The sequence below is a fragment of the Rhinopithecus roxellana genome, chromosome 4 (genome assembly GCF_007565055.1).
Source record: "Rhinopithecus roxellana isolate Shanxi Qingling chromosome 4, ASM756505v1, whole genome shotgun sequence".
NCBI lineage: Eukaryota > Metazoa > Chordata > Mammalia > Primates > Cercopithecidae > Rhinopithecus > Rhinopithecus roxellana.
The window spans coordinates 21,061,418-21,087,535 of NC_044552.1; the positions used below are offsets into that span (position 1 = coordinate 21,061,418).

Here is a 26,118-nt window from a genome sequence, read left to right on the forward strand (position 1 = left end):
CTTTTGGAAAATGTTTAAGTCATGAGGGCTCTGCTTTCAGGAATGAATTAATGCTGTTATAAAAGGGCTTGACAGAGGAAGGGAGTTCATACCTTTTTGCCCTTCTGCCATAGGAAGACAGTGTTAACCCCCCACAACCCTCCCCTAAAGACACAGGACACAAGGTGCCAATTTGGAAGCAGAGACCTGAACTTCACCAGCCATGGAACCTTCTGGGACCTGAATCTTGTACTCCCAGCCTCCAGAGCTGTGAGAAAAATCATTTTTTCTTTTTTTTGAGACGTGAAGGGGTGGCCTGCCCCTCCACACCTGTTGGCATTTCTCATCAGGTGAAACAAGAGACTTGAGAAAAGAGACACAGAGATAAACTATAGAGAAAGAAGTCCGGGCGCGGTGGCTCAAGCCTGTAATCCCAGCACTTTGGGAGGCTGAGGCGGACGGATCATGAGGTCAGGAGATCGAGACCGTCTTGGCTAACACGGTGAAACCCCGTCTCTACTAAAAATACAAAAAACTAGCTGGGCGAGGTGGCAGGCGCCTGTAGTCCCAGCTACTGGGGAGGCTGAGGCAGGAGAATGGCGTAAACTTGGAGGCGGAGCTTGCAGTGAGCTGAGATGTGCCACTGCACTCCAGCCTGGGTGACAGAGCAAGACTCCGTCTCAAAAAAAAATGAAAAATAAAAAATAAAATAAAAATATACACCATGGAATATTATGCAGCCATAAAAAAGGATGAGTTTGCATCCTTTGTAGGGACATGGATGCAGCTGGAAACCATCATTCTTAGCAAACTATCACAAGAACAGAAAACCAAACACCGCATGTTCTCACTCATAGGTGGGAACTGAACAATGACATCACTTGGACTCGGGAAGGGGAACATCACACATCGGGGCCTATCCTGGGGAGGGGGGAGGGGGGAGGGATTGATACCTGATATAAATGATGAATTGATGGGTGCTGATGAGTTGATGGGTGCAGCACACCAACATGGCACAAGTATACATATGTAAAAAACCTGCACGTTATGCACATGTACCCTAGAACTTAAAGTATAATAAAAAAAAAATTAAAAGAAATAAATAAAGTATAGAGAAAGAAAAAGTGGGTCCAGGGGACCAGTGCTCAGCATATGGAGGACCCAGGCCGGTACCAGTCTCTGACTTCCCTCAGTATGTATCGATCATTATCTTTACCATCTCGGAAAGGGGGAAGTGGCAGGACAGTAGGGTCATAGCAGGGAGAAGGTCAGCAAGAAGACATATGAATAAAGATCTCTGTGTGATGAATAAGTTTAAGGAAAAGTGCTGTGCTTTGATGTCTATATATGCAAACATCTCCATAAACATTTTCAGTGCATAAAGAGCAGCATTGCTGCTAGCACGTCCCACTTCCAGCCCTAAGGCTGGTTTTCTCCTATCTCAGTAAATAGAACATACAATCGGGTTTTACACTGAGACATTCCATTGCCCAGTGATGGGCAGGAGACAGATGCCTTCCTCTATCTCAACTGCAAAGAGGCCCTCCTTCCTCTTTTACTAATCCTCCTCAGCACAGACCCTTTATGGGTGTCAGGGTAGGGGGACGATCAGGTCTTTCCCTTCCCATGAGGCCATATTTTAGACTATCACATGGGCAGAAACCTTGGACAATTACCTAGCTTTCCTAGGCAGAGGTCCCTGCGGCCTTCCGCAGTGTTTGTGCCCCTGGGCACTTGAGATTAGAGAATGGTGATGACTTTTAACAAGCATACTGCCTTCAGGCACTTGTTTAACAAAGCACATCCCGCACAGCCCCAAATCCCTTAAACCTTGAGTCACCACAGCACATGTCTCTGCAAGCACAGGGTTGGGGGTAGGGTCACAGATTAACAGCATCTTAAGGCAGAATAATTTTTGTTAGTACAGAACAAAATGGAGTCTCTTCTGTCTACTTCTTTCTACATAGACACAGTAACAGTCTGATGTCTCTTTCTTTTTCCCACAGAGATGGAGTCTCGCTCTGTTGCCCAGGAGTGCAGTGGCAGGATCTCGGGTCACTGTAAGCTCCGCCTCCCAGGTTCAGGCCATTCTCCTGCCTCAGCCTCCGGAGTAGCTGGGACTACAGGCTCCGGCCGCCACGCCTGACTAATTTTTTTTTTTTTTTAAATAGAGATGGGGTGTCACTGTGTTAGCCAGGATAGTCTCGATCTCCTGACTTCGTGATCCACCCGCCTTGGCCTCCCAAAGTGCTGGGATTACAGGCGTGAGTCACCCCGCCCGGCAGAGAAAAAGAAATTTCTTTATAAATTACTCCGTCTCAGATATTCTGTTATAGCAGCACAAATGTACTGACATTGCTTAAGGTTTTCTAGCCTTAAATGCTATGATTATTCAATTATAGCTCTTATCTTGTAAATTTGTTCTGAGACAGGCTGAAGAGTAAGTTCTTACAGGGGAACATGAGGTTGTAACGAAAAAAAAAATCAATTTAGAAGAACGCTTTTGTGAAACAAGTTGAGGACTGTACCTACGTTAAACATGAATAACAACAACAACAAAAAAAACCTCTTATTTCTGACAATAAACCAAAATGTTCATTTGAGAGAAGGATTGCCTAGAGGGTAGACAATAAAACCCTGTTGAAGGATATGTATGCTCTCTTATTCTCTTGTCATGAAATAAAATCCTCTTCCAGTCTTTTTCTATTTCCTCATGTCAAATATCCATTCAGGCCTATTATTTCTTATAATTTAATACCTACTAATAAAATTTCAGAACATAGCCTCGCAAAATTTTTTTTTTTTTCTGAGACATGATCTAGCACTGTCGCCCAGGCTAGAGTACAGTAGCTCAATCTAGGCTCACTGCAATCTCCACCTCCCGGGTTCAAGTGATCCTCCTGCCTCAGCCTCCCGAGTAGTTGGGATTACAGGCGCCCGCCACCATGCCTGCCTAATTAAGAAAAAACTTTTAGTAGAGAAGGGGTTTTACCATGTTGTATTGGGCAGGCTGGTCTCGAACTCCTAGCCTCAAGTGATCCGCCCGCCTTGGCCTCCCAAAGTGCTGGGAATAAGGGCATGAGTCACCGCGCCTGGCTATAAATTTTTCTTTTTTTGTTTGAGACAGAATTTCGCTCTTGCTGCCCAGGCTGGAGTGTAATGGCGCCATCCCTGCTCACCGCAACCTCCGCCTCCCTGGTTCAAGCGATTCTCCTGACTCAGCCTCCCAACTAGCTGGAATCGCAGGCATGCACCACCATGCCCAGCTAATTTTGTGTTTTAAGTAGAGAGGAGGTTTCCCCATGTGGTCAGGCTGGTCTCAGACTCACAACCTCAGATGATCTGCCCGCCTCGGCCTCCCAAAGTGCTGGGATTACAGGCGTGAGCCACCCCGCTTGGCCCTATAAAATCCTAATGAACAAAATCATTCACAAAAAAAAAAAAAAAAAAAAAGTAAGGGCATGGTCTCTTCACAAAGATAGTCAAAGGATGTGATCTGATGTGTTAGCCTTTTCTCTTTCCTGTTCAATATGAGGTTTTGCATCTTTGTTTGGGCCACTGTAACGAAATATATTAAACTAGGTGACTAACAAGTAACAGGAATTTACTTCTTACAGTTCTAAAGGCTAGGAAGTCTAAGATCAAGGAGACTCCATATTCTAGGTCTAATGAGGCTCACTCTCTGCTTCACAGATAGCGTCTTCTTGCAACTTCATATGGTATAGGGGGTGAACAAGCTCCCTCTTTTATAGGGGTACTAATCCTATTCATGAGGATGACATCTTTATGACCTATTCACCTCCCAAAGGCCCCACCTCTTCATACCACCACATTGGGGATTATGCTTCAACATAACTATTTGTTTTTTTTTGTTTTTGTTTTCAACATAAATATTTAGAGGTAACTGATTTGTTTTTCTAAGACCACCAGAGCGAGCACAAAAGCACCAGCGAGTAGGCAAGGCTAGGAGCAAAACTGCAAATTTATTTTTTGGTCACCTAGCTTCAGGGAAGAAGGTGTGGAGAGTGAGGTCTGTTGGCCTCCGGCAAAGGAGGCCGAGAGAGTCGCCTAGTGGAGCTCTCGGAGGAAGCTCCTGATGCAGTCCCGACAGGAGTGGGGACTGAGGAAGTTCGCGCAGTGCGCCTGCTGGGAGCGGCTTTTCTAGGAGTGGGAGGGCAATAGGCGGGACACGGGCGTGTCGGGGGGCGTTCCGTAGGTGCGGCCAGGTAAATCTCGGTCTCTTCGGATTGACCTCACCTGGCGCATGCACACTTGATCTGCACCTTCCTGGGCGCCAGCTACATTTTCGATGGCGTGGGAAAAGTTGGTGATGAAGAACCCGGAAGTGCACCATCTTGCCTCCGTTCGTCCAAACAGTACCCATTCAGATCATAGTGGTACCAGTATCCAAAACTGCCACCAAATAGTTTGTTCTAAGTTAACATAATTGCAGAGCATCACTTAACTTGAAAAGGGTTTGTCCAACATCAGACACTGTTGAATATCCCATAGATACATATCCATTCAGTGTGCAATTTTGATTCATTGGCTTATTTAGTTATATGTTGTGATGGTAACAATGCTCTATTTGGGCTGGGCATGGTGGCTCACACCTGTAATCTCAGCACTTTGGGAGGCTGAGGCAGGCAGATCACCTTACGTCAGGAGTTCAAGACCAGCCTGGCCAACATGACGAAACCCTGTCTCTACTAAAAGTACAAAAATTAACTGGGCATGGTGGCACCTGCCTGTAATCCCAGCTACTCAGGAGGCTGAGGCAAGAGAATTGCTTGAACCCAGGAGGCGGAGCTTGCAGTGAGCCCACATCACTCCATTGCACTCCAGCCTGGGCAACAAGAGTGAGACTCCGTCCAAAAAAACAAAACAAAACTACAACAACCACAAAAAACGATGCTCTATTTGACATTTCTTTTATTATTATTATTATTATTATTATTATTATTTTATTTAATTAATTAATTAATTAATTTATTATTTATTTATTTTGAGACGGAGTCTTGCTCTGTCGCCCAGGCTGGAGTGCAGTGGCCGGATCTCAGCTCACTGCAACCTCCGCCTCCCGGGTTCACGCCATTCTCCCGCCTCAGCCTCCTGAGTAGCTGGGACCACAGGCTCCCGCCACCTCGCCCGGCTAATTTTTTGTATTTTTAGTATAGACGGGGTTTCACCGTGTTAGCCAGGATGGTCTCGATCTCCTGACCTCGTGATCCACCTGTCTCGGCCTCCCAAAGTGCTGGGATTACAGGCTTGAGCCACCACGCCCGGCCGACATTTCTCTTTTTAACTGGTGATAAATACTTGTAAGAGTCTAAAAGGTACTAATAGTAATTTCTTTTGCTTTTTGTCCCACATGGTCTGACCAACAAAGAAAACTCTATGACTGCTGGATTAACAAATAACTTTAGAGTCTGCTCATTTAAACAACATTTATATAAATAGTGTTAAATTGGCATCTGGAATTGTGTGTACAGTATTTCAGAATCTCACTTAGTAAGTCCTTATCAGGTTACATCTAGTTATTTTATCTTGAAGTCCTCATTTTGAGAAGCCTGCCATGATACAGGAGGCCACTGGTGTAGCATAGTCACAGACTACTTGCCCAGCCCCATGGGTACTCTCTTCTGCCTACCCCTGACTTTAGCCACACCACAATATTTCTGCTTTTTTGAAGGTGACACCCATTTTCTTATTGCCTAGAATGCTATTTGGCACTCTTCCCACTCCCACCCATAATGTTATTTATTCTGTACTCCTTAGGCTTTTTATTCATATCTCTACTGTAGCATTTATCATCTTATAATGTGTGTTTTACTGATAATCAAATGAAGTGATTCTTTACACTATTTTTTTTTATGGGTGGACAATACATACATAGGATTCAAAATTCAAAGACCATAAAAAGGTTACAATGAAAAGATCATCCATCCATCCCTGTCTCTAGGACATCCAACTTTCTCTTTCCTCACAGGCCACCACTGTTAGCAATTTATCCAGTACCCTTCCAAAAATATTTTACATTTATACACACACACAAACACACACAAAATTCTACTGCACATTATCCTGTATCTTGCTTTTCTTTGCATTTTACAGCAAATTTTGGAGATCATCCCATTATTAGTACCTGGAGAAGCCGTATACCATACACTGGTTATGAGAAAAGAGAAAGACCTTCTTATATTGTTCTATATTGTTTCACACTCAATACCTGATTTAAGAGAAAAACAAGGAAGTGAAACCAAAGACAGGCAGCCTGGTGCCAGGCCTAAAACAGGGCCTGGGTCTGTCTGGCCTAAACCTAATAGTTAAAAATCAACTCATAACTTACAAACCGATGTTATTAGTAGATTCTAGACATTGTATAGAAGAACATTGTGAAACTCCTTGCCCTGTTCTGTTTCTTTCTATCAGTGCATGAAACCCTTGTCACGTATCCCCTAGATTGCTCAATCAATCACGACCCTTTCATATGAAATCTTTAGTGTTGTGAGCCCTTAAGAGGGACAGAAATTGTGCACTCAGGGAGCTCAGATTTTAAGGCAGTAGCTTCCCGATGCTCCCAGCTGAATAAAGCCCTTCCTTCTACAACTCAGTGTCTGAGAGGTTTTGTCTGCGACTGGTCCTGCTACAGTTATAAATAGGGATTTTGAAACCAGACTCTGGTTTTGATTCATGTTTTCACTACTTATTACCTGTTACCAACCTAAGTAACAAACATAGAGGCTCTCTAAAGAAAAATATATTTATTTGGGAATAAAGCATTGTAATGGGAATCCATATGCTACAAAGTATATGTGTATTCAGGGAGGTAAAGGAAGACAAAGGTTTTTAAAGAAAAAAACGAGGAGGGTTACAATAACAAGGGTGATGCCAGTTTAAAGTTGGGAAGGCAGTTGTTGGGCAAATGGTCTTGCAGAAGTATTTTTTTGTGTGTAAGGTTTTCACAGCCTGTCTTTATGGTTGCGGCTGTTACCGTCTTTTGTGATAGTTTCTGTTATTAGGCATACAAGCATGAGAACCTTCTCTTTACAGCCTTTCTTGGTTCTGTGTGTCAGGATTTTCTTAACATTAGTGATTTCATTTTGATTGACAACTTTTCCATTGTACAATTTCACACTTTAGGCAATTTAGTCAAGCTCTCTGAACCCCCATTTTATGATCTGTAAAACTGGTATAAAAATAGTAATTTATCACAAAGTTGTTATGAAAGCTAAATGATTTAATGTATGTAGAGAGCTTTTTAGGAAATTATCTGGCACATAATAAGCAATAAATAATTACGAAAAAGAGCCTTCTTATTTTTTGCTAGATAGAATGATGTACAGTAATTTATTGCTAATCAGTCAAATTGCTTCTAGTCTTATACTACAAACAGTACTGCTGAAAACCCCTGTACATGTTATTTTGCATATTTTCAAAAATAGTAAATTCCTAGGGGTGAAATTTCTGATGTAAAGTAGGTGCATTTTAAAAATTTTGACAGGTATTACCAAATTTTCCTTTATGAAAGCACTACCAATTTGTGGGGCCACCAGCAATGATTGAGAATTAAGGTCTGGGAGACTCATTCAGGATTTTCCATACCTATAGCAGAATACTATGACTGGCCCATGGTGAACAGCAGATGCTTTAAAAATGTTAGTAAATTTGATGGTAAATAGTATACGAAAAACAGTTGGGTTTGGGTGACAGCAAGAAAAACTTTTAAAAATCTACTTTGGCACTTTTTGCTAGCAGGTATTGACAATTAGGAGAAGGCAAAGTGTTAACTTTCACTGATCACTTTTTATTTATTTATTTATTTATTTATTTATTTATTTATTTATTTATTTGAGACAAGGCCTGGCTTTATCGCCCAGGCTAGAGTACAGTGGTGCGGATCTCAGCTCACGGCAACCTCCGCCTACCAGGCTCAAGCCATCCGCCCACATTAGCCTCCTAAGTAGCTGGGACAACAGGGGCGCGCCACGGCTTCTGGCTAATTTTTGTACTTTTTGCAGAGCCGGGGTTTTGCTATGTTGCCGAGGCTGGTTGCAAACTCCTGGGCTCAAGCGATCCGCCCGCCTCCACCTCCCACAGTGCTTGGACTACAGGCATAAGCCTACCGCACCCAGCCCAGTAGTTTCCAATTTAGTCTGAATGATTAAAAAGGCCAGCCTTGCTTCCCTAGTGCTGTTTTTGGCTTTTACCTTGGGTCTTTTGTCGGACATTAAAATCATGTCAGCTTGCTCAACTGTGGGAAGGGATTGGGCAAAGGGGGCGCCACTGCAAGTTGCTGCGCCAACGTCCAGGCGTCACCAAACCCACCGCCTGGCCGGGCGGTGTCAAACGCATCACTGGTCTCATCTTTTTAGAAACCCGTGGATGCTCAAGGCATTTCCGGTTAACGTGATCCCGGGTGCGCTTGACTTACACGGAACAAGCAAAACGCAAGACACTGCTAAGGACGTAGTTTATGCCGTCAAGCGCCAAGGTCGGACCCTCTATGGTGTTGGCAGCTATATGCACGGACCTCATGTATATTTCACTTGAAAAGGCTTTCAAAGAGCTTAATTTAGCAGATAGACCAACAAAATGATTTATGACCCCTCGCCCCCAGCGTTAGGAAGAGCGAACCAGCTCTTCTTTAGATAATAGTGAGTGGCTCTGAAAAGAGCCTTTGGGTTTGACAAAGAGCTTGAGAATTTACTTGGAGCTGGTGTACTTGGTGACGGCCTTGGTGCCCTCCGACACGGCGTGCTTGGCTAGCTCCCCCGGAAGCAGCAGGCGCACGGCAGTCTGGATCTCCCTAGAGGTGATAGTAGAGCGCTTGTTGTAATGCGCCAGGCGGGAAGCCTCGCTCGCGATGCGCTCGAAGATGTCGTTCACGAAGGAGTTCATGATTCCCATGGCCTTAGAAGAGATGCCGGTGTCGGGGTGGACCTGCTTCAGCACCTTGTACACGTACACGGAGTAGCTCTCCTTGCGGCTGCGCTTGCGCTTCTTGCCATCCTTCTTCTGGGCTTTGGTCACCGCCTTCTTGGAGCCCTTCTTCGGGGCGGGAGCAGACTTGGCCGGCTCGGGCATAATGAAATAATACTGGCAAGACGAAAACAAGAACTTGGTCTCCTCTGTTTATATAATAGTCTATGTGGACGAGGTAGGGGGAAGGTCTCTGCTGATTGGTGATTATCCGTGGATGACGTCAGATGCCAGTTTTGCCCAATCAAAATAGGTATTCTGCATAATTGAGTCCTATTGGTCTAAATAAAAATAAAACGTCAGCCAATCGAACAGCTTCCTTTTCGCGCCCAGTAGAGGCTATAAAAACTGCGTTTTTCTACTTTCGTCTGTCCTTTTTAACTGTATAGATACAGGCCTTTTGTCATGTCTGGGCGTGGTAAGCAGGGAGGCAAAGCTCGCGCCAAGGCCAAGACCCGCTCTTCTCGGGCCGGGCTTCAGTTTCCCGTGGGCCGAGTGCACCGCCTGCTCCGCAAAGGCAACTATGCCGAGCGGGTCGGGGCTGGGGCGCCGGTGTACCTGGCCGCGGTGCTGGAGTACCTGACCGCCGAGATCCTGGAGCTGGCTGGCAACGCCGCCCGCGACAACAAGAAGACTCGCATCATCCCGCGTCACCTCCAGCTGGCTATCCGCAACGACGAGGAGCTCAACAAACTGCTGGGCAAAGTCACCATCGCACAGGGTGGTGTTCTGCCCAACATCCAGGCCGTGCTGCTGCCAAAGAAGACCGAGAGCCACCACAAGGCGAAGGGCAAGTAGAAGCCTGCATTAGTTTGCAGCAACTCAATCCCAACGGAACCAAAGGCTCTTTTCAGAGCCACCTACAATTTTGTGGAAGAACTGAGCACTACTTTTAATATGATTTCTCGTCTTTGCCTACTTCTAAACCACTCCAAAGGTTAACGTACATCAGTCTTCGGTGACTTGGTTAGGTAGTGGCAATCTCATTAGCTTTTTAAAAAGCGTGGATAACGTTAGAAGTATTAAACCGCCTTCATCTTAAGCTTAACACAAGAAGATTTGGCTTTTCTTAAGTTGGCATTATCCAAGTATATTCTGTGTGGTTCACTGTCGGGTTTTACTGTCACTCCACCATTTTTAGATTGTTGGAAGCAAACACGACTGCTTTGGGGCCAAATGCATTCTTAGTAAATGACAAACAACATTCGACGTTTAATCTAAATCTAGATCAACGACTTGGATTCTTTATTTCTGAGAAAGATCTCTCGAATCAGAATAATTAGATTGTACTTGAACATTAATGATTGAGAGAATAATTTCTAATTAGATTAATTAGAACAGTTAATTATGGTGCCAGGTAGTCTTTGAAGCATTTTCTGAAAATTCATTGAAATTAAAATTTCCCGAGCTTTCTCACCCCCAGCCACACAAATTGATTTCTTAGTATAGAGATGACTATTAATTTGTTTCAGCATGGTAAATCCCACTTTTAAAATATCTGACTTGATGTTTTTAATCTGATTTAATAAATCAGATCTGGATGTACGAATGGAATAGATACTTAAGAGAAAATGAATTACGTTTCTAGAGTATTGGAAAAATAAGTTAAGCTGTAATGGAATTACTTTAATCTGAACGCGAAAAGCTCACATAAGGTTGTTTGACATTTTTAGGCCTTGAATTTCTCACATGCGAATCAGCTTTTCTTGTTTAAAAAAATACAAAAGTTTTAAAAATTTAAGTGGTCAAAAATAGACAATTGAGGGGAGAGGTGTATATATGGCTGTCTTGTCCAGTATTGTAGCCACTAGTCAATTGTAGAGTGATCATTGGAAATTTCATAGCATGAATTTTATATAAAATACACATTGCATTTGGAAAACTCAGTGCCAAAAAGTGTAAAATACCTAACAATTTTAATTTTGATAACATACTGAAATATGTTGGCCATATTTGATTAAGCAAAATATTAAAAGTTAATCTTTTCTTGCTTTGTTCTAATGTTGCTCCTAAATGTAAATTACTTATATTGCTCTCATTTATTTCCACTGGAAATCGCTGGTATAGTGAGCAACTATAAAGCGAAAATAGAAAATAAAATATGGAGGCCGTGAACTGCTAAGACTCTCAGAGGAATTGGTGGGCAACAAAAATTTGAGTCCTTGGCCAATCCGGTTACTGTTGGGTAGGCCTTCAGCATACTTTTTGTCCAATCAGCTTCAGACTCTCACTATAAATAAGCGGCTAGCTTTCTCTTTGTCCTTCAGTGAATCTAGTTCTGAAGGAATGGCGCGTACGAAGCAGACTGCTCGCAAGTCCACCGGCGGCAAGGCTCCGCGCAAGCAGCTGGCTACGAAGGCGGCTCGGAAGAGCGCTCCCGCCACCGGCGGCGTCAAGAAGCCCCATCGCTACCGGCCTGGTACAGTGGCTCTCCGCGAGATCCGCCGCTACCAGAAGTCCACCGAGCTGCTGATCAGAAAGTTGCCTTTTCAGCGTCTGGTGCGAGAGATCGCGCAGGACTTTAAGACCGACCTGCGCTTTCAGAGCTCGGCGGTGATGGCGCTGCAAGAGGCTTGCGAGGCCTACCTGGTGGGGCTCTTTGAGGACACCAACCTATGCGCCATCCACGCCAAGAGGGTGACTATCATGCCCAAGGATATCCAGCTCGCACGTCGCATCCGCGGCGAGAGGGCTTGAGTCTCAAGGACTCAGATTACATACCCAAAGGCTCTTTTCAGAGCCACCCATGTGCTCGCTGAAAAGATCTGTTTATCTGAGAAATTCTTCCTAGTACTTGTTTTGCCTATAGCAGATAGGGTCCATTTCCAGACGTTATACAATCTGTTTTGTAAGGCTCAGCCTATCCCTGTTAAAATGCTAATTTTGTAAATCTTAACATTTAATAATCCGGGAGCTTTCCGCAATCACTTGGTGTAGCCAAAAGTTCCCTCATGTGTTACCCGCCCACTCCGCAGCCCGCTTTTGGCCGGATGGTGGTTCTAATTTTCTGCCAGCCTATGCTGTAGTGTGTGTATATTTCTTGGCAACACGCCAAGAATAAAACTAAGGTTGAATTGAAGTTGGAAAAATTCAGGGTAATGTAGCTCATGCTGGCTAAAGTGAAAACATTCCCCTCCCCCGCCCCCCGTTTCCTAAGCAGTGTTGTTTTTGAAATTTTCAAGTCGAATTTTGGGCCTCTTTAAACCACTTAAGTGTAGTTAATGACAGGTGGTTGGGGGATTAAAAGTCTTCTGGAGAAAGCCCACCAGAGAAAATTCCCTTTGAAGCCCCATGTAAAAATATATGTGTGAGAGAGTGTTTTATCTGACTTCTGACAGTGGCTAAAACTTTGAACTGTCAGGAGTATCCAAAATTAAGACTGCCTTGTAGGGAATCCTGTGATAATTTTTTTGAGCACAGGATAAAATACTTGAGTCTTACTTAAATGTTACCTTCTCATTGAGGTTTCTCATTGATACTAAATAAAATCTGTATAATCCCCACCTAATTTTTTCACCCTAGAATTTGTCACTATATGCCGTACAATAGTTTGCTGATCTATTGCCTGTGTGTTCTAAAATACGGGCTCATGAGAGGAGGAACTTTTGTTTACTCGCATATCTCCAGTAATATAGGAGCTTTTGATCAGTATTTGTTGGATAAAAGAATGAATGCATGGCTATATAATAGTAAGGAAAGATAACCACATGGAAAATCTCAAATGAAAGAAATACATCAGCTTGCTAGATGTGCTGAAATCAGCTTCTTGTGGGCCATGAAAGCCCTTACCTCATCTATTCTTGTATTTAGAATGCTAGATTTCTATAACTTTTCTTCTGTGAGCTCTCTAGCGTTCTTACAAGTATTCAAGACTTTCCCTGGCAAGTTGGCTTGTGTATGTGTGTTATCTCTGTCTCTCCTCAGCTTAGCTTGTGAAGGATGTAAGTGGAAAGATCATAGTATTTTTACACTGAGTTTTAAAAAGCAGTTTTAACTCCCTATCTTGTTTCAGTTGGCTATTTATGTATCTTCAGTTATTAGAATTGGCTACATTCTTAATACACTTTTTTGGAAATTCGATATCCAGATCACTACTGCAACATTCACAATCTGCTCATCCACATCTTCTTGTGTGTGGGTTCATGATATCATTATTTCCACATATATGGAATTTAGAACGATAAGTAATTTATGATTAATATTTTACAAATTAAAATAATGCTTTAATATTTTTAATTGGAATCAACACCCTAAGCAAAACAAAGTAGAGTGTTCCCCTCTCGGAAATTAGCTTTCTTCTGGAAAGGAAGATACACTATTTTGGAGGGAAGCAATGCCTCTCGGACACTTAGTGGGGCCAACTGCTAAACCGATGGGTATTGTTGAGTGTGTAAGTAGTGCATTCCTTCTTTCTGTTCTGGGAAACTAAAAGCTAGTAATAAGTCAGGAAGGGCTCACTAATCAATACTCTTGCCGACTGGGTAGGGCATCCTCTCCTGGAGATATGCAGCCAATACACTCCCAGTTAAATTTCCAGTTATGATTACATGAGGAATTATTTATTCAGGGGACAGTGAGTAGTTCTAGATATGTGGAAATGAATACTCTATGTCTTTTCAAAACACTCCATGCACTGAATTACAATAGTCTGAACCATCCAACTAAGCTCGTTTGTCAGGAGGTCATGACCAGCCTGACCAACATGGTAAAACCCCGTCTTTACTAAAAACACAAAAAATTTAGCCAGGTGTGGTGGCATGTGCCTGTAGTCCCAGCTACTCGGTAGGCTGAGGCAAGAGAATCGCTTGAACTCGGGAGGTGGAGGTTGCTGTGAGCCGAGATCGCGCCACTGCCGTCCAGCCTGGGCGTCATAGGGAGACTCCATCTCAAAAACGCAAAACAAACAAACAAAAAATAAATTTAAAAAAGGACATAATTCTTGTGTCTGAATTTCCTGAGATGGCAAAACTCATAAGTGGCATAACAATCCTTTTCAAGGCCCAAAATAAAAGGACCTTGACATGCCCATACAGAAATATGGGCAACAGGCCGGGCGCGGTGGCTCATGCCTGTAATCCAAGCACTTTGGGAGGCCGAGGCGGGTGGATCGCTTGAGTCCAGGAGTTGGAAATCAGCCTGGGCAATGTGGCGAAGCCCCATCTCTCCAAAAAATAAAAAAATTAGCCGGGTGTGGTGGTGTGCGCCTGTAGTTCCAGATACTCCGGAGGCTGCGGTGGAAGAATCGCTTGTGCCCAGAAGTCGAAGGTTGCAATGAACCGAGATCGTATCACTGTCCTCCAGCCTGGGTGACAAAGCGAGACCCTGTCTTAAAAAAAGAAAAAAGAAAAAAAAAGATAACATGAGGAACTGACCTCACTATACTCAAAGTAGCCTTTGGCTTTTCTCAGAAGAGATATTTTTTCCGAATGTAGGTATTCACCTATTAGTGCTCTTGGAATCAATAAGTATTCAGAACCATCCTTACTATCAGTCATCACCACCTTGGACTACTATGCTTGACCATCTACTTATCCGGCAGTTACTAAGTATTTAACTCACTAATTGTAACAGTGTTTACAGGATACATTTGTAACATAACACTCAGGTACAAAAAGGTTAATTACATACAGAATTAAACAGAAAAATATCAGAGCACATACAATGAAGTTAACTATTATTTTTTAACGTGTTATTTCAGCAGTACCCTAACATATGTACATGTAATTATTGGGTCATTACAGAATATGTGTATGTTTGAAAGACCCTTAATTGGAATGCTTCTAAGGCCAGTTTTCTTTTTTATTCCAAACTCTTGTAAGTGCAAAAATTAAAAATAGAAAACAAAATAAAACATAACAAATGTATACATTGGTAAACATAAAACTGCATGTTTTTGTTTAAATATACCCATTGAGTAGCTCCTTTCCTAGAGGCCAGGAAATAGGGCTGAGGACTCTACCCTGTTTTCTTTTTTTTTTTTTTTTTTTTTTTTTTTTTTTTTTTTTGAGACGGAGTCTCGCTCTGTCGCCCAGGCTGGAGTGCAGTGGCCGGATCTCAGCTCACTGCAAGCTCCACCTCCCGGGTCCAAGCCATTCTCCCGCCTCAGCCTCCCGAGTAGCTGGGACTACAGGCGCCCGCCATCTCGCCCGGCTAATTTTTTGTATTTTTTAAGTGGAGACGGGGTTTCACTGTGTTAGCCAGGATGGTCTCGACCTCCTGACCTTGTGATCCGCCCGCCTCGGCCTCCCAAAGTGCTGGGATTACAGGCTTGAGCCACCGCGCCCGGCCCCCTGTTTTCAATCTAGAGACTATGAAACTGTAGAGAAATATGTCTAGTAGCAATCCATATACTTTTCCTAGTAAGCATATTAAAAACTGAATACTATACTACATTCCTTACAGCCCAATTTCCCAGAATCATAAATAAAATCCCACCAGTATCTACTATGTAACTCCCAGTTAAGATGCTGATTTTTGTCGAAGTTGTGTCCCAGTAAAATGCCTTAAGATACTACAAACTGGCCTGGCAGTGGCTCACGCCTGTTAATCCCAGCACTTTGGGAGGCCTAGGCGGGTGGATTACCTGAGGTCATGAGTCCGAGACCAACCTGGCCACCAAGGCAAAACCCCTGAAAATAGGTGTTAGCAAAGGTACCTTGTTATTATCTACATTAAGGAGTTAAAAAAAAATTTTTTTAATTCTGACAACGTACACAGAGGTTAAAAATTAAAACCGAAACGCCATGAGTGTGTTGTCTAGTGGTGAAGCAGCTGAAAACGGACTCGTGTCATCTTTTTATGATTATTAAAGTGGCTCTGAAAAGAGCCTTTGTTTCTATGCGCTTTTCAACTCGGTCTTTACTTAGTCTTGTGGTGGCTCTCAGTTTTCTTTGGCAGCAGCACGGCCTGGATGTTGGGCAGGACACCACCCTGTGCGATGGTGACTTTGCCCAGCAGTTTGTTGAGCTCCTCGTCGTTGCGGATAGCCAGCTGGAGGTGACGCGGGATGATGCGAGTCTTCTTGTTGTCGCGGGCGGCGTTGCCAGCCAGCTCCAGGATCTCGGCGGTCAGGTACTCCAGCACCGCGGCCAGGTACACCGGCGCCCCAGCCCCGACCCGCTCGGCATAGTTGCCTTTGCGGAGCAGGCGGTGCACTCGGCCCACGGGAAACTGAAGCCCGGCCCGAGAAGAGCGGGTCTTGGCCTTGGCGCGAGCTTTGCCTCCCTGCTTACCACGCCCAGACATGGCAAAAGGCCTATATCTATACTGTTAGAAAGGACAGACGAAAGTAGAAAAACGCAGTTTTTATAGCCTCTACTGGGCGCGAAAAGGAAGCTGTTCGATTGGCTGACGTTTTATTTTTATTTAGACCAATAGGACTCAATTATGCAGGATACCTATTTTAATTGGGCAAAACTGGCATCTGACGTCATCCACGGATAATCACCAATAAGCAGTGACCTATTCTACTCCTAATTTGCATAATAGCGTTTAAATAAAGAGGACGAAACAACCCTAGGATTGTTGTGTTCTGTTTTTCACCATGCCTGAACCACTGAAATCTGCTGCAGCCCCTAAAAAGGGCTCCAAGAAGGCTATTAACAAGGCTCAGAAGAAGGATGGAAAGAAGCGAAAACGCAGCCGCAAGGAAAGCTACTCCGTGTACGTGTACAAAGTGCTGAAGCAAGTCCACCCCGACACCGGCATTTCTTCCAAGGCTATGGGGATTATGAACTCCTTCGTCAACGACATCTTCGAGCGTATCGCCGGAGAAGCGTCACGCCTGGCGCATTATAACAAGCGCTCGACCATCACTTCGAGGGAGATTCAGACGGCCGTGCGCTTACTGCTGCCCGGGGAGTTGGCAAAGCATGCCGTGTCCGAGGGTACCAAGGCCGTCACCAAGTATACCAGCTCCAAGTGAGCCCCTCGCTGCAGTTACAGGTCCGCTCTGACCCACACTCCAAAGGCTCTTTTCAGAGCCGTCCACGTTTCTCAAGAAAGAGCCAGTTCACTGTTAGCTTGTCTCCCCTTAGGTACCCTTTGGGACTCGCTTCGTACATATAAATGTACACACACATGTGTTTTTTGTTTTTCGTTTTTGAGGTGGAGTCTCACTCTGTTGCCCAGCCTGGAGTGCAATGGCACGATTTCGGTTCACTGAAATCTCCACCTTCCGCGTTCAAGCGATTCTTCTGCCTCAGCCTCCCGAGTTGCTGGGACCACAGGCGTGTGGCACCATGCCCTGCTAATTTTTGTATTTTTAGTAGATAGGGAGTTTCGCCATGTTGGTCAGACAGGTCTCGAACTCCTGACCTTAGGTGATACATTTGCTTCCTCCCAAAGTGTTGGGATCACAAGTTTGAGCCTCTGCGCCTGGCCCAAAATATTTTAAAGAGGATTATTAGCAAGTATGAGTGACCGTGGCTTAGGGAAGACACAACCCCCCAAGACCATGAGAAAGTGGTTCTGAGGCAGTCAGAATGCAACCGTTTTATACATTTTAGGGAAGTAGAAGTTATAGGTAAAGTCATAAATCAATATGTGAAGGGTTAGGCCAGGCGCGGTGACTTACGCCTGTAATCCCAGCCATTTGGGAGTCCGAGGCGGGCGGACCACTTGAGATCAGGAGTTTGAGACCAGCCTGGGCAACATGGAGAAACCCCGTCTGTACCAAAAATACAAAAATTAGCCGGGCATGGTGGCAGGTGCCTGTAATACCAGCTTCTAGGGAGGCTGAGGCAGGAGAATCGCTTGAACCCGCAGACGGGTTGCAGTGAGCCGAGCCGTGATTGTGCCACTGCACTGTAGCCTGAGCAACAGATAAATAAATAAATAAATAAATAAATAAATAAATAAATAAATAAAATTAAAAAATCAGGTAAATCAAAGAAATGAACTGGAAAAAATAATTGCTCTTAATATTACTGTGAATACCTAGTGAGTGTTTTGTAGATGTGTTATAATTAAATTGCCAGAAATATTCTAGTTATGCTTAAATCAATTTTTAAAATTGTGAGAAAACTCATACCTGGAAGGATTAAAAAGGCATCTGCACTGAGATTGCTTTTCCAGAGCCTTTGAATCCTCACACTTCTTTAAAGAAACCCAACCTGAAAAATATTTTTTAACATGTGTGTGATTTATGCTAGGAATTTCCAATTTAGGGTTCCATTCAATAAATTATCATAATGTTAGAAAAGACATATAAACATTAATGGAATAAGTAAGAATAATACGTTCAAAGAGTGAAGCATATTTACATAATTCCCAACTTTTACTTTTGGTTGTCTATTGAAACTGTAGAATCCAAAGGAAAACTTCCCCTTTGTCCTCTGAAGGTTTGGTGAAAAATCAACTCACAAAAGGTAAATTAATAGGAGAAAAAGCATACAAATTTATTAATGTGCATGGGGGAGAATCAGTGATTACTGCCTCTCCCTCCCCCCCATCCATGCCCCAAGCAATAGAATAGAGATGATTACATACCCTTTTTCTTAGGGAAAAGGGAGATGGATAAGTGTGGATTATTTTAGAGGGTATTAAGTGATTTTTAGGGGAATTCAATAGACTTGAATAACATATAACAGCCTAGGACAAAGTCTGTTTGGCCCACAGACCAGACAACGGTTTGTGACAAAGGTTTGTCTCAGTGTGTTAACAGACTTCAGTCTTCTTGCAATATGAGTTTTCAGTTAAGGAAGACTCAGAGAAGGGACCAGAGGTAATTGCTTTCTTCTTTAGCAGGTCTATACTTTAGAGAGATAAGGGAATTTCAGAGAACAACTTCATTTTGTGATTTCAGATAGAGAAATGAGACAGGAATAGGAGGAAGTTCAGAAAGACCTTCAGGATTCTTCTTCAGTTCAGTATGTCAAAACTCCATATTTTGCGGAATCGGTTTCTAGTAGAGTGTGGTGGCATGCTCCTGTAATCCCAGTTTCTTGGGAGGCTGAGGCAGGAGAATTGCTTGAATCCAGGAGGCAGAGGCTGCAGTGAGCTGATATCACACCACTGCACTCCAGCCTGGCAACAGAGCAAGACTACATCTAAAAGAAAAGAAAAAAAAGTAGGAAAATACTTTCCAGAAATCTTGGCAAAATTGTTTATTATTATTATTTTTGAGACAAAGTCTCACTCTGTTGCCCAGGCTGGAGTGCAGTGGCACAATCACCGCTCACTGCACCTTGGCTTCCCCAAGCCCAATCAATCCTCCCAACTCAGCCTCCTGGGTTGCTGGGACTACAGGCACAGGCCACCACGCCCAGCTAATGTTTGTATCTTTTTTGGTGGAGACAGTGTTTCACCATGTTGCCGAAGCTGTTTTCAGACTTCTGTGCTCAAGTGATCCTCTTTCCTTGGCCTTCCAAAATGTTGTGATTACAGGTGTGAGCCACTGTGCCCTGCCCCAATTGTTTTTTTTTTTTTTTTTTTTTTTTTTTTTTTTTTTTTTTTGAGACGAGTCTCGCTCTGTCGCCCACGCTGGAGTGCAGTGGCGTGATCTCGGCTCACTGCAAGCTCCGCCTCCTAGGTTCATGCCATTCTGCCTCAGCCTCACTAGTAGCTGGGACTACAGGCTCCCGCCACCACGCTCCGCTAATTTTTTTGCATTTCTAGCAGAGACGAGGTTTCATCATGTTAGCCAGGATGGTCTCAATCTCCCGACCTCGTGATCTGCCCGCCTCGGCCTCCCAAAGTACTGGGATTTACAGGCGTGAGCCACCGCGCCCAGCCTGGATTCTCTTTTTCGGTAGAGACTAGCTTTTTCTGAGTGAAGGGTGGCATGACACACCACCCCAAAATATGCCACATTGACATAAAGATTATTTCAGTTGAGGGCCACTGAGAAGAAGCAGATACAAGAAAACTCTCTGCCTTCTCCCTATTTGCCTAAAAGCAGGACATAAATGTGCAGAAGTGTCGTTCCTCCCCTCTCTACCAGAGAGGACAAAAAATAATCACCAGAGACGACTCATCAGCCTAGAGAGGGCACCAGAGCAATCTGCATAACAACTTTATTAAACAGCCGTTATCTACCATTAGTTTACTATATATTTGCCTTCCCACAATTTGTTACTCCTACAGACTCAAAATCCTTTTCCTTTGTCTTTTAATTTCTCTAAAAACTTATTGATCTTATTAAAGATGCTGTATATAAACTGGAGTTTTAAGTCACATTTTTTAATTACTCATTTCTGGGTACTCCCTCTTGTGACATGTGCTGTACACATGTTAATAAACTTGTTTGTTTTTCTCTTCTTAATCTGTCTTTTGTCACAAGAGCTCTAGCTGAGAACTCAGAAGTGTAGAGGGAAAATAATTTTTTCCTCCCACATGAGGCTTCCAGGAAAACCAGACTTCCTGACAAAATTAATGACATACTTTGACAAACTTTCTACTCTCTTAGTTATCTTCTTGGTTTTCCAATGTTTTTCTTTCATATCTTAAATCTGTTTACTATATATGTCTTGATTTTAACTGTATGTATAAACATATTCTCTTTATTGTTATTGTGATGATGTTTGAAGTGGGAAATGAAGAACAGGCCTCAAAAAGAGTCTTCAGCCAGGCACGGTGGCTCACGCCTGTAATCCCAGCACTTTGGGAAGCTGAGGTGGGTGGATCACGAGGTCAGGAGTTTGAGACCAGCCTGACCAACATAGTGAAACCCTGTCTCTACTAAAAATACAAAAAAAATTAGCTGGGCCTGGTGTTACGTACCTGTAATCCCAGCTACTTAGGAGGTTGAGGCAGGAGAATCGCTTGCACCAGGGAGGCAGAGGTTGCAGTGAGCTGAGATCGAGCCATTGCACTCCAGCCTGGGCAACAGAGTGAGACTCTGTCTCAAAAAAAAAAAAGTCTTCATTTGATTATATTTTTATTTTAGCTATTAATATCTTCTAATAGCTGCTTTAGAAGTTATATCAAAACATAAAACTCTAAGCATTTATTCAAATATATTAGAAATGTAAATGACATAAAAATTGTTAAGTACTTTATTTGGACTAGTGCAAATAGCATAAATGTGAATTTAAATCTATACAAAAAGTTAAGTAATTGAATATCAGTAAAATATTAATCAATAAATAATAAATATAAATTATATATGTATGACTAGTGAGATATTACTAAGCTAGTCCAGCCATTTTGCTCAATTATCTCCATTATTTCCTACAGCTTCCTGTGGAGTAACTCTTATTGCCTTTACTCTCATTATAAAGATGAGGAAATTAAGACATAAACAGCAAAGTGTCTGCAACGATGTCACAATTTAAGTCTAGGTTTGTTCCATTGCAGAGGCTGAGTTCCTCACTATTCTCCAAAGTAAATATCTACATGAAAACACTGAAAAACAAAGAAATTACATTTTAAATTGTGTCAGGATTGCAGTTTCTTTAGAGTTAAAAGAATTTCACAGTGTATCCATGCATGTAAAAAATATTAAATATATGAAAAGATGACTATTTCAGTAGACAGATATCATAAAGTTAATAGGATAATCTTTGGACTGTGATTTATAGACATTTTTCAGTTTGCCTAATCTGAATTTCCTAAATTTTTAACTACGTACAAGAATTGCTTTCTAATTATTTGGACACCAACTGATGTACTGCAGTTCAATTCAGGCACTAATTATTCGGAGTTAGCTGGACCTCACCAGTTAAAGGGCACATTTCCCAACAAGACTGTCCCAACTTCAGACACTAGCTGCAAGTGGGGTTCCCAAGCCACTTGCTCTTCTGAGCAACTGGCTTCAAATAAATCCAGGGATTCCCACTACCCCTTCATGTTGAATAATTTGCTAGAATGACTCATAGAATATAAAAAGTGCTATCCTTATGATTATAGTTTTATCATAAAGAATACAAATCAGGACGAGTCAGATGAAGAGACACATAGGGCAAGTCTTAGAAGGGTCCTGAAAGCAAAGCTTCTGTGCCATGTCTATGTGGAACCAGCAGTCACCTCCCTAGGATATCTATGTGTTCACAAACCAATAAACTCACTGACCTTGGTATTCAGAGCTTTTATGAGGGTTTCACTATGTAGGCAGGATTGATTGAATCCTTGACTGTATGATTGAACTTGTTGGGGCCCAGAGAAAGCTTTCCTTTTGTACTCTGAAACTTCACTGAAAATCCTGTCAAGAGGCAGATTAATAGAAGAAAGGCATATACATTTATTTAACATGTACACAGGAGCCTTCAGAATGAAGACCTAAAGATACAGGGGAAATTGTCCATTTTTATGCTTAGGTTCAACAAAGTATGGACAACTATGAAGAAATATGATTGGACATAAAGAGTATGACCTAATGCTAAGAGACTGAGTGGGGAAACCCAGCCAGACCTGTCTAGATTCTTGGGCTGTCTGTGCAGTATTTCTTTTGTACATGGAATGGTGGTCTTACGACTTACAGTCAAACAAGGTAAGTTAAATAATTTCTTTGTGGCCAGTTTTTACAGGAAAAAATAAAGTTTATAGGTTTCTTATTTTTTTTTTCTTTTCTTTTCCTTCTTTTTTTTTTGAGATGGAATCTCGCTTGGTTGTCCAGCCTGGAATGCTGTGGTGTGATGTCAGCTTACTGTAACTACTGCCTCCCGGGTTCAAGAGATTCTCCTGCCTCAGCCTCCTGAGTAGCTGATATTACAGACGTGTGACACCATGCCCAGTTAATTTTTATATTTTTAGTAAAGACAAGGTTTCACCATGTTGGCCAGGTTGGTCTCGAAGTCCTGACCTTAAGTGATCTGCCTGCCTTGGCCTCTCTAAGTGCTGGGATTACAGGCATGAGCCTCCACGCCCATCCTAAACAAGCTTATATTAAAGATGATAATTTATTACTTATAAAGAAATCAATAAATCTTGCTGGGTAACTAGTTCATTAACTCAAGACTCAATCAACAAAACCAAAAGTAAATTCTGAATGTAACATAGAATTTAAAAACCATAACACTCAGTGATGGTAAACATACACAAGAACAGTTACTGGTGGCAAAAGTGAATGGAATAAAGCTTTTGAGGAAAATGTAGTAACAGTCATCAAAATACCTTAAAATCTGCATCTTGTGTGACAAAGCACTTCAATTCTACATTTTCCTCAGGAAGTAAATTTTGTACAGTTCTCCTTTAACATAGGAAAAAGAAAATTAGAAAGCACATTTTGCGAAATACTAGAAATATTGTTAAAGTGGACCTAGAAAATTCCTATGATGGAATATTAAGCAGATATAAATTACTGCTTTTAAAAATTTTCCTAATGTGAATTTTCTTTTTCTTTTTTTTTTTTTTTTTTTTTTTGAGACGGAGTTTCGCTCTGTCCCCCTGGCTGGAGGGAAGTGGCGCGATCTCGGCTCACTGCAAGCTCCGCCTTCCGGGTTCACGCCATTCTCCTGCCTCAGCCTCCTGAGTAGCTGGGACTACAGGCACCGTCACCGCGCCCGGCTAATTTTTTGTATTTTTAGTAGAGACGGGGTTTCACCGTGGTCTCGATCTCCTGACCTTGTGATCCGCCCGCCTCGGCCTCCCAAAGTGCTGGGATTACAGGCGTGAGCCACTGCGCCCGGCCCCTAATGTGAATTTTCTAAACTTTTAACTGTGAACAAAGATTCCCTTTTGCAAACCATCTTGATTAAATTATAGACAGAATAGAATTTTGGTAATAGTTCTGAGTATGTATAATGTTAAAGGTGGTACTTAATCAGCAGGAAGAAGATGAATTATTTAAAAAATCTTGTTGATTAATAAATTCCTAGGGAATTGGTTAACACTTTAGTATGGAGAATTCAGGAGGAGAAACAATAAGCAGACATTAAAATCACTCTTTGTAAACTCTTTAGATAAGGGAAATTGATTAAAATAACAGCGCGAAGTTGTAAAATGCCATATACTGCATACATATTGTAGGAAAAAAATGTGCATTTATCTGCTCATCAAAATATCTTATTAGCTAGCAGTAGAGCTCTTTGTGTGATGGGAAAATGGCGATAACAGGCTGTTGTTACTGTAGTGTTTTTTTTTTTTAATATGTATATGTGAAAAAAGAGGGTCTCTTAAAATGTAAGCGCTACCACCCTGGGCTAATGTTTTAATTTAATTTAATTGTTTTCTTGGAAGAGATGGGGGTCTCACTATTTTGCTCACGCTGATCTCAAACTCCTGACGTCCAGGTACACTTCCACCTTGGCCTCCTAAAATGGTGGGATCACAGACGTGAGCCACTGAGCCCGGTCACTTTTTTGTATTGCCCACAGCGTTGATGTATATCTTCTGCGTTCAAAAGCAATTTTTTAAAGCCTTATAACGTGGTAACAAAATACTTTGCACATTACAAAATTCAGAACACGGAAACAAGAAGCTGGCCTTTTTTCCCTATTTCGGTTTGGCCCTTTCGATTCCCCTCCCCCACCGGGGCGGGACTTCCCGCCGACTTCTTTCAGGTTCTCAGTTCGGTCCGCCAACTGTCGTATAAAGGCGCTGCCTCAGGCCAGAGTCCTCACAAGGCGTTGTGTGCGACTCGTCTTGCTCATCATGTCCGGCCGCGGCAAAGGCGGGAAGGGTCTTGGCAAAGGCGGCGCTAAGCGCCACCGCAAGGTGCTGCGTGACAACATCCAGGGCATCACCAAGCCGGCCATCCGGCGCCTTGCTCGCCGCGGCGGCGTGAAGCGCATCTCCGGCCTCATCTACGAGGAGACCCGCGGGGTGCTGAAGGTCTTTCTGGAGAACGTGATCCGGGATGCTGTGACCTACACGGAGCACGCCAAGCGCAAGACGGTCACCGCCATGGATGTGGTTTACGCGCTGAAGCGCCAGGGTCGCACCCTCTACGGTTTCGGTGGCTGAGCCTCATTTTCTAACAGTAAAAGGCCCTTTTCAGGCCCCCTACTTTCTCACCTGAGGAGTGGTAACACTGGATTGGTACGGCCGGAATTTTGCTTGTTTCTAAGTCAGTTTTGGGGCGAGCAGTTTTCTGAAGACAGCGGCACACGTGATCATTCACCGGCGGTCACTGTTGGTAGAACTAATTACGAGCTGTAATGTGGTCTAAACTTGCTCAAAATTCATAAGCTTGTTTACGTAATGGGGAAAATACTTAAACACGGAATGTGCAGTACCAGTAACTCCTGTAGTCCCTGTAGCGAGCTTGACAGTGGTAATCGGAAATCGTTTTTGAAAAACCCCTAAATCCACAAGTATTTTGGTGTGTTTTTTTTTTTTTTTTGTCAGCGAGTTTGAGTGCAGTGGCGCGATCTCGGCTCAGTGCAACCTCTGCCTCCTGGGTGCAAGCAATTCTGCCTCAGCCTGCCGAGTAGCTGGGATTACAGGTATGCGCCACCACACCCAGCTAATTTTTGTATTTACTTTAGTAGAGATGGTGTTTCACCATGTTAGCCAGGATGGTCTCGATCTCCTGACCTCGTGATCCGCCCGCCTCGGCCTCCTAACGTGCGGCCTCTTAAGGGATTTTAAGAGAATTTTTTACTTTTCTCCACTTTGATTAAGGTATGACAAATTACGACATGTACAATCTGATCTGACATATATTCATTGTGGAATGATTACATCGAGCTTAACATCCATCTCAGTTTCTGTGGTGAGAACATATAAAGCTTACTATCAGCAATTTTCAAGTATAAAGTACATTAACTATTGTCACCATGCTTTAAAATAGATCTCCAGAATTTATACCTCTTGAGTCCCATTATACCTCCATCCTCATTCTCTGGCAGGGACCATTTTACTCTGAGTTCAACATTTTTAGATTCCTCATGTAAGTGAGATCATGCAGTTTTTGTTTTTCTGTGTCTGGTTTGTTTTACTTAGCATAATGGTCTCCAGTTTCATCTATGTTGTAAGAAATGACAAGATTCTTTTTTTTAAGGCTGAGTAGTATTCCATTGTATATATGCCCCGTTTTCTTTATCCATTCATCTGGCATTGGATACTTGATTTATTGAAAGAGCTGTAGGAGTTTAAGTTCATAAATGAAATCCAGTGAGTAAAGCTTTTTTTTTTTTTTTTTTTTTTTTTGGTGAGGCTCAGTCACTCATTGTTATGATCATGAAAATGATGGATGTGTAATTGGTGATATCAAAAGATCTGGAAGGACAATAATAGTGGCATTGATTCAGTTAAAGCAAAAGTACAAAACTTTGT

The 26,118-nt window shown here is 42.8% G+C and overlaps 6 protein-coding genes across 6 annotated transcripts; 4 read left to right on the plus strand and 2 right to left on the minus strand.

Annotated features, from left to right (window-relative positions):
- Positions 1-8,070: 8,070 nt before the first annotated feature.
- On the minus strand, positions 8,071-9,124 carry LOC104670933 (histone H2B type 1-F/J/L). Its single transcript, XM_010374297.2, has one exon. The coding sequence runs from the start codon at positions 9,064-9,066 to the stop codon at positions 8,686-8,688; it is 381 nt and encodes a 126-aa protein (XP_010372599.1). The 5' UTR covers positions 9,067-9,124; the 3' UTR covers positions 8,071-8,685.
- A 162-nt stretch (positions 9,125-9,286) lies between these two features.
- Positions 9,287-9,914, plus strand: LOC104670922 (histone H2A type 1). Its single transcript, XM_010374289.2, has one exon. The coding sequence runs from the start codon at positions 9,367-9,369 to the stop codon at positions 9,757-9,759; it is 393 nt and encodes a 130-aa protein (XP_010372591.1). The 5' UTR covers positions 9,287-9,366; the 3' UTR covers positions 9,760-9,914.
- Positions 9,915-11,116: 1,202 nt separating this feature from the next.
- On the plus strand, positions 11,117-12,464 carry LOC115896898 (histone H3.1). The gene has a single exon (XM_030928763.1). It carries the CDS (start codon positions 11,248-11,250, stop codon positions 11,656-11,658), a length of 411 nt encoding a protein of 136 aa, XP_030784623.1. The 5' UTR covers positions 11,117-11,247; the 3' UTR covers positions 11,659-12,464.
- A 3,348-nt stretch (positions 12,465-15,812) lies between these two features.
- Positions 15,813-16,286, minus strand: LOC104670912 (histone H2A type 1-J). The gene has a single exon (XM_010374286.2). It carries the CDS (start codon positions 16,204-16,206, stop codon positions 15,820-15,822), a length of 387 nt encoding a protein of 128 aa, XP_010372588.1. The 5' UTR covers positions 16,207-16,286; the 3' UTR covers positions 15,813-15,819.
- Positions 16,287-16,504: 218 nt separating this feature from the next.
- LOC104670908 (histone H2B type 1-M) lies at positions 16,505-16,944 on the plus strand. Its single transcript, XM_010374273.2, has one exon. The coding sequence runs from the start codon at positions 16,505-16,507 to the stop codon at positions 16,883-16,885; it is 381 nt and encodes a 126-aa protein (XP_010372575.1). The 3' UTR covers positions 16,886-16,944.
- A 7,455-nt stretch (positions 16,945-24,399) lies between these two features.
- Positions 24,400-24,844, plus strand: LOC104671053 (histone H4). Its single transcript, XM_030928766.1, has one exon. It carries the CDS (start codon positions 24,493-24,495, stop codon positions 24,802-24,804), a length of 312 nt encoding a protein of 103 aa, XP_030784626.1. The 5' UTR covers positions 24,400-24,492; the 3' UTR covers positions 24,805-24,844.
- Positions 24,845-26,118: the final 1,274 nt, after the last annotated feature.

Coding starts and splice junctions, on each gene's coding strand:
- LOC104670908 (XM_010374273.2), top strand. CDS start 16,505: ATGCCTGAACCACTGAAATCTGCTGCAGCCCCTAAAAAGGGCTCCAAG.
- LOC104671053 (XM_030928766.1), top strand. CDS start 24,493: ATGTCCGGCCGCGGCAAAGGCGGGAAGGGTCTTGGCAAAGGCGGCGCT.
- LOC115896898 (XM_030928763.1), top strand. CDS start 11,248: ATGGCGCGTACGAAGCAGACTGCTCGCAAGTCCACCGGCGGCAAGGCT.
- LOC104670912 (XM_010374286.2), bottom strand. CDS start 16,206: ATGTCTGGGCGTGGTAAGCAGGGAGGCAAAGCTCGCGCCAAGGCCAAG.
- LOC104670933 (XM_010374297.2), bottom strand. CDS start 9,066: ATGCCCGAGCCGGCCAAGTCTGCTCCCGCCCCGAAGAAGGGCTCCAAG.
- LOC104670922 (XM_010374289.2), top strand. CDS start 9,367: ATGTCTGGGCGTGGTAAGCAGGGAGGCAAAGCTCGCGCCAAGGCCAAG.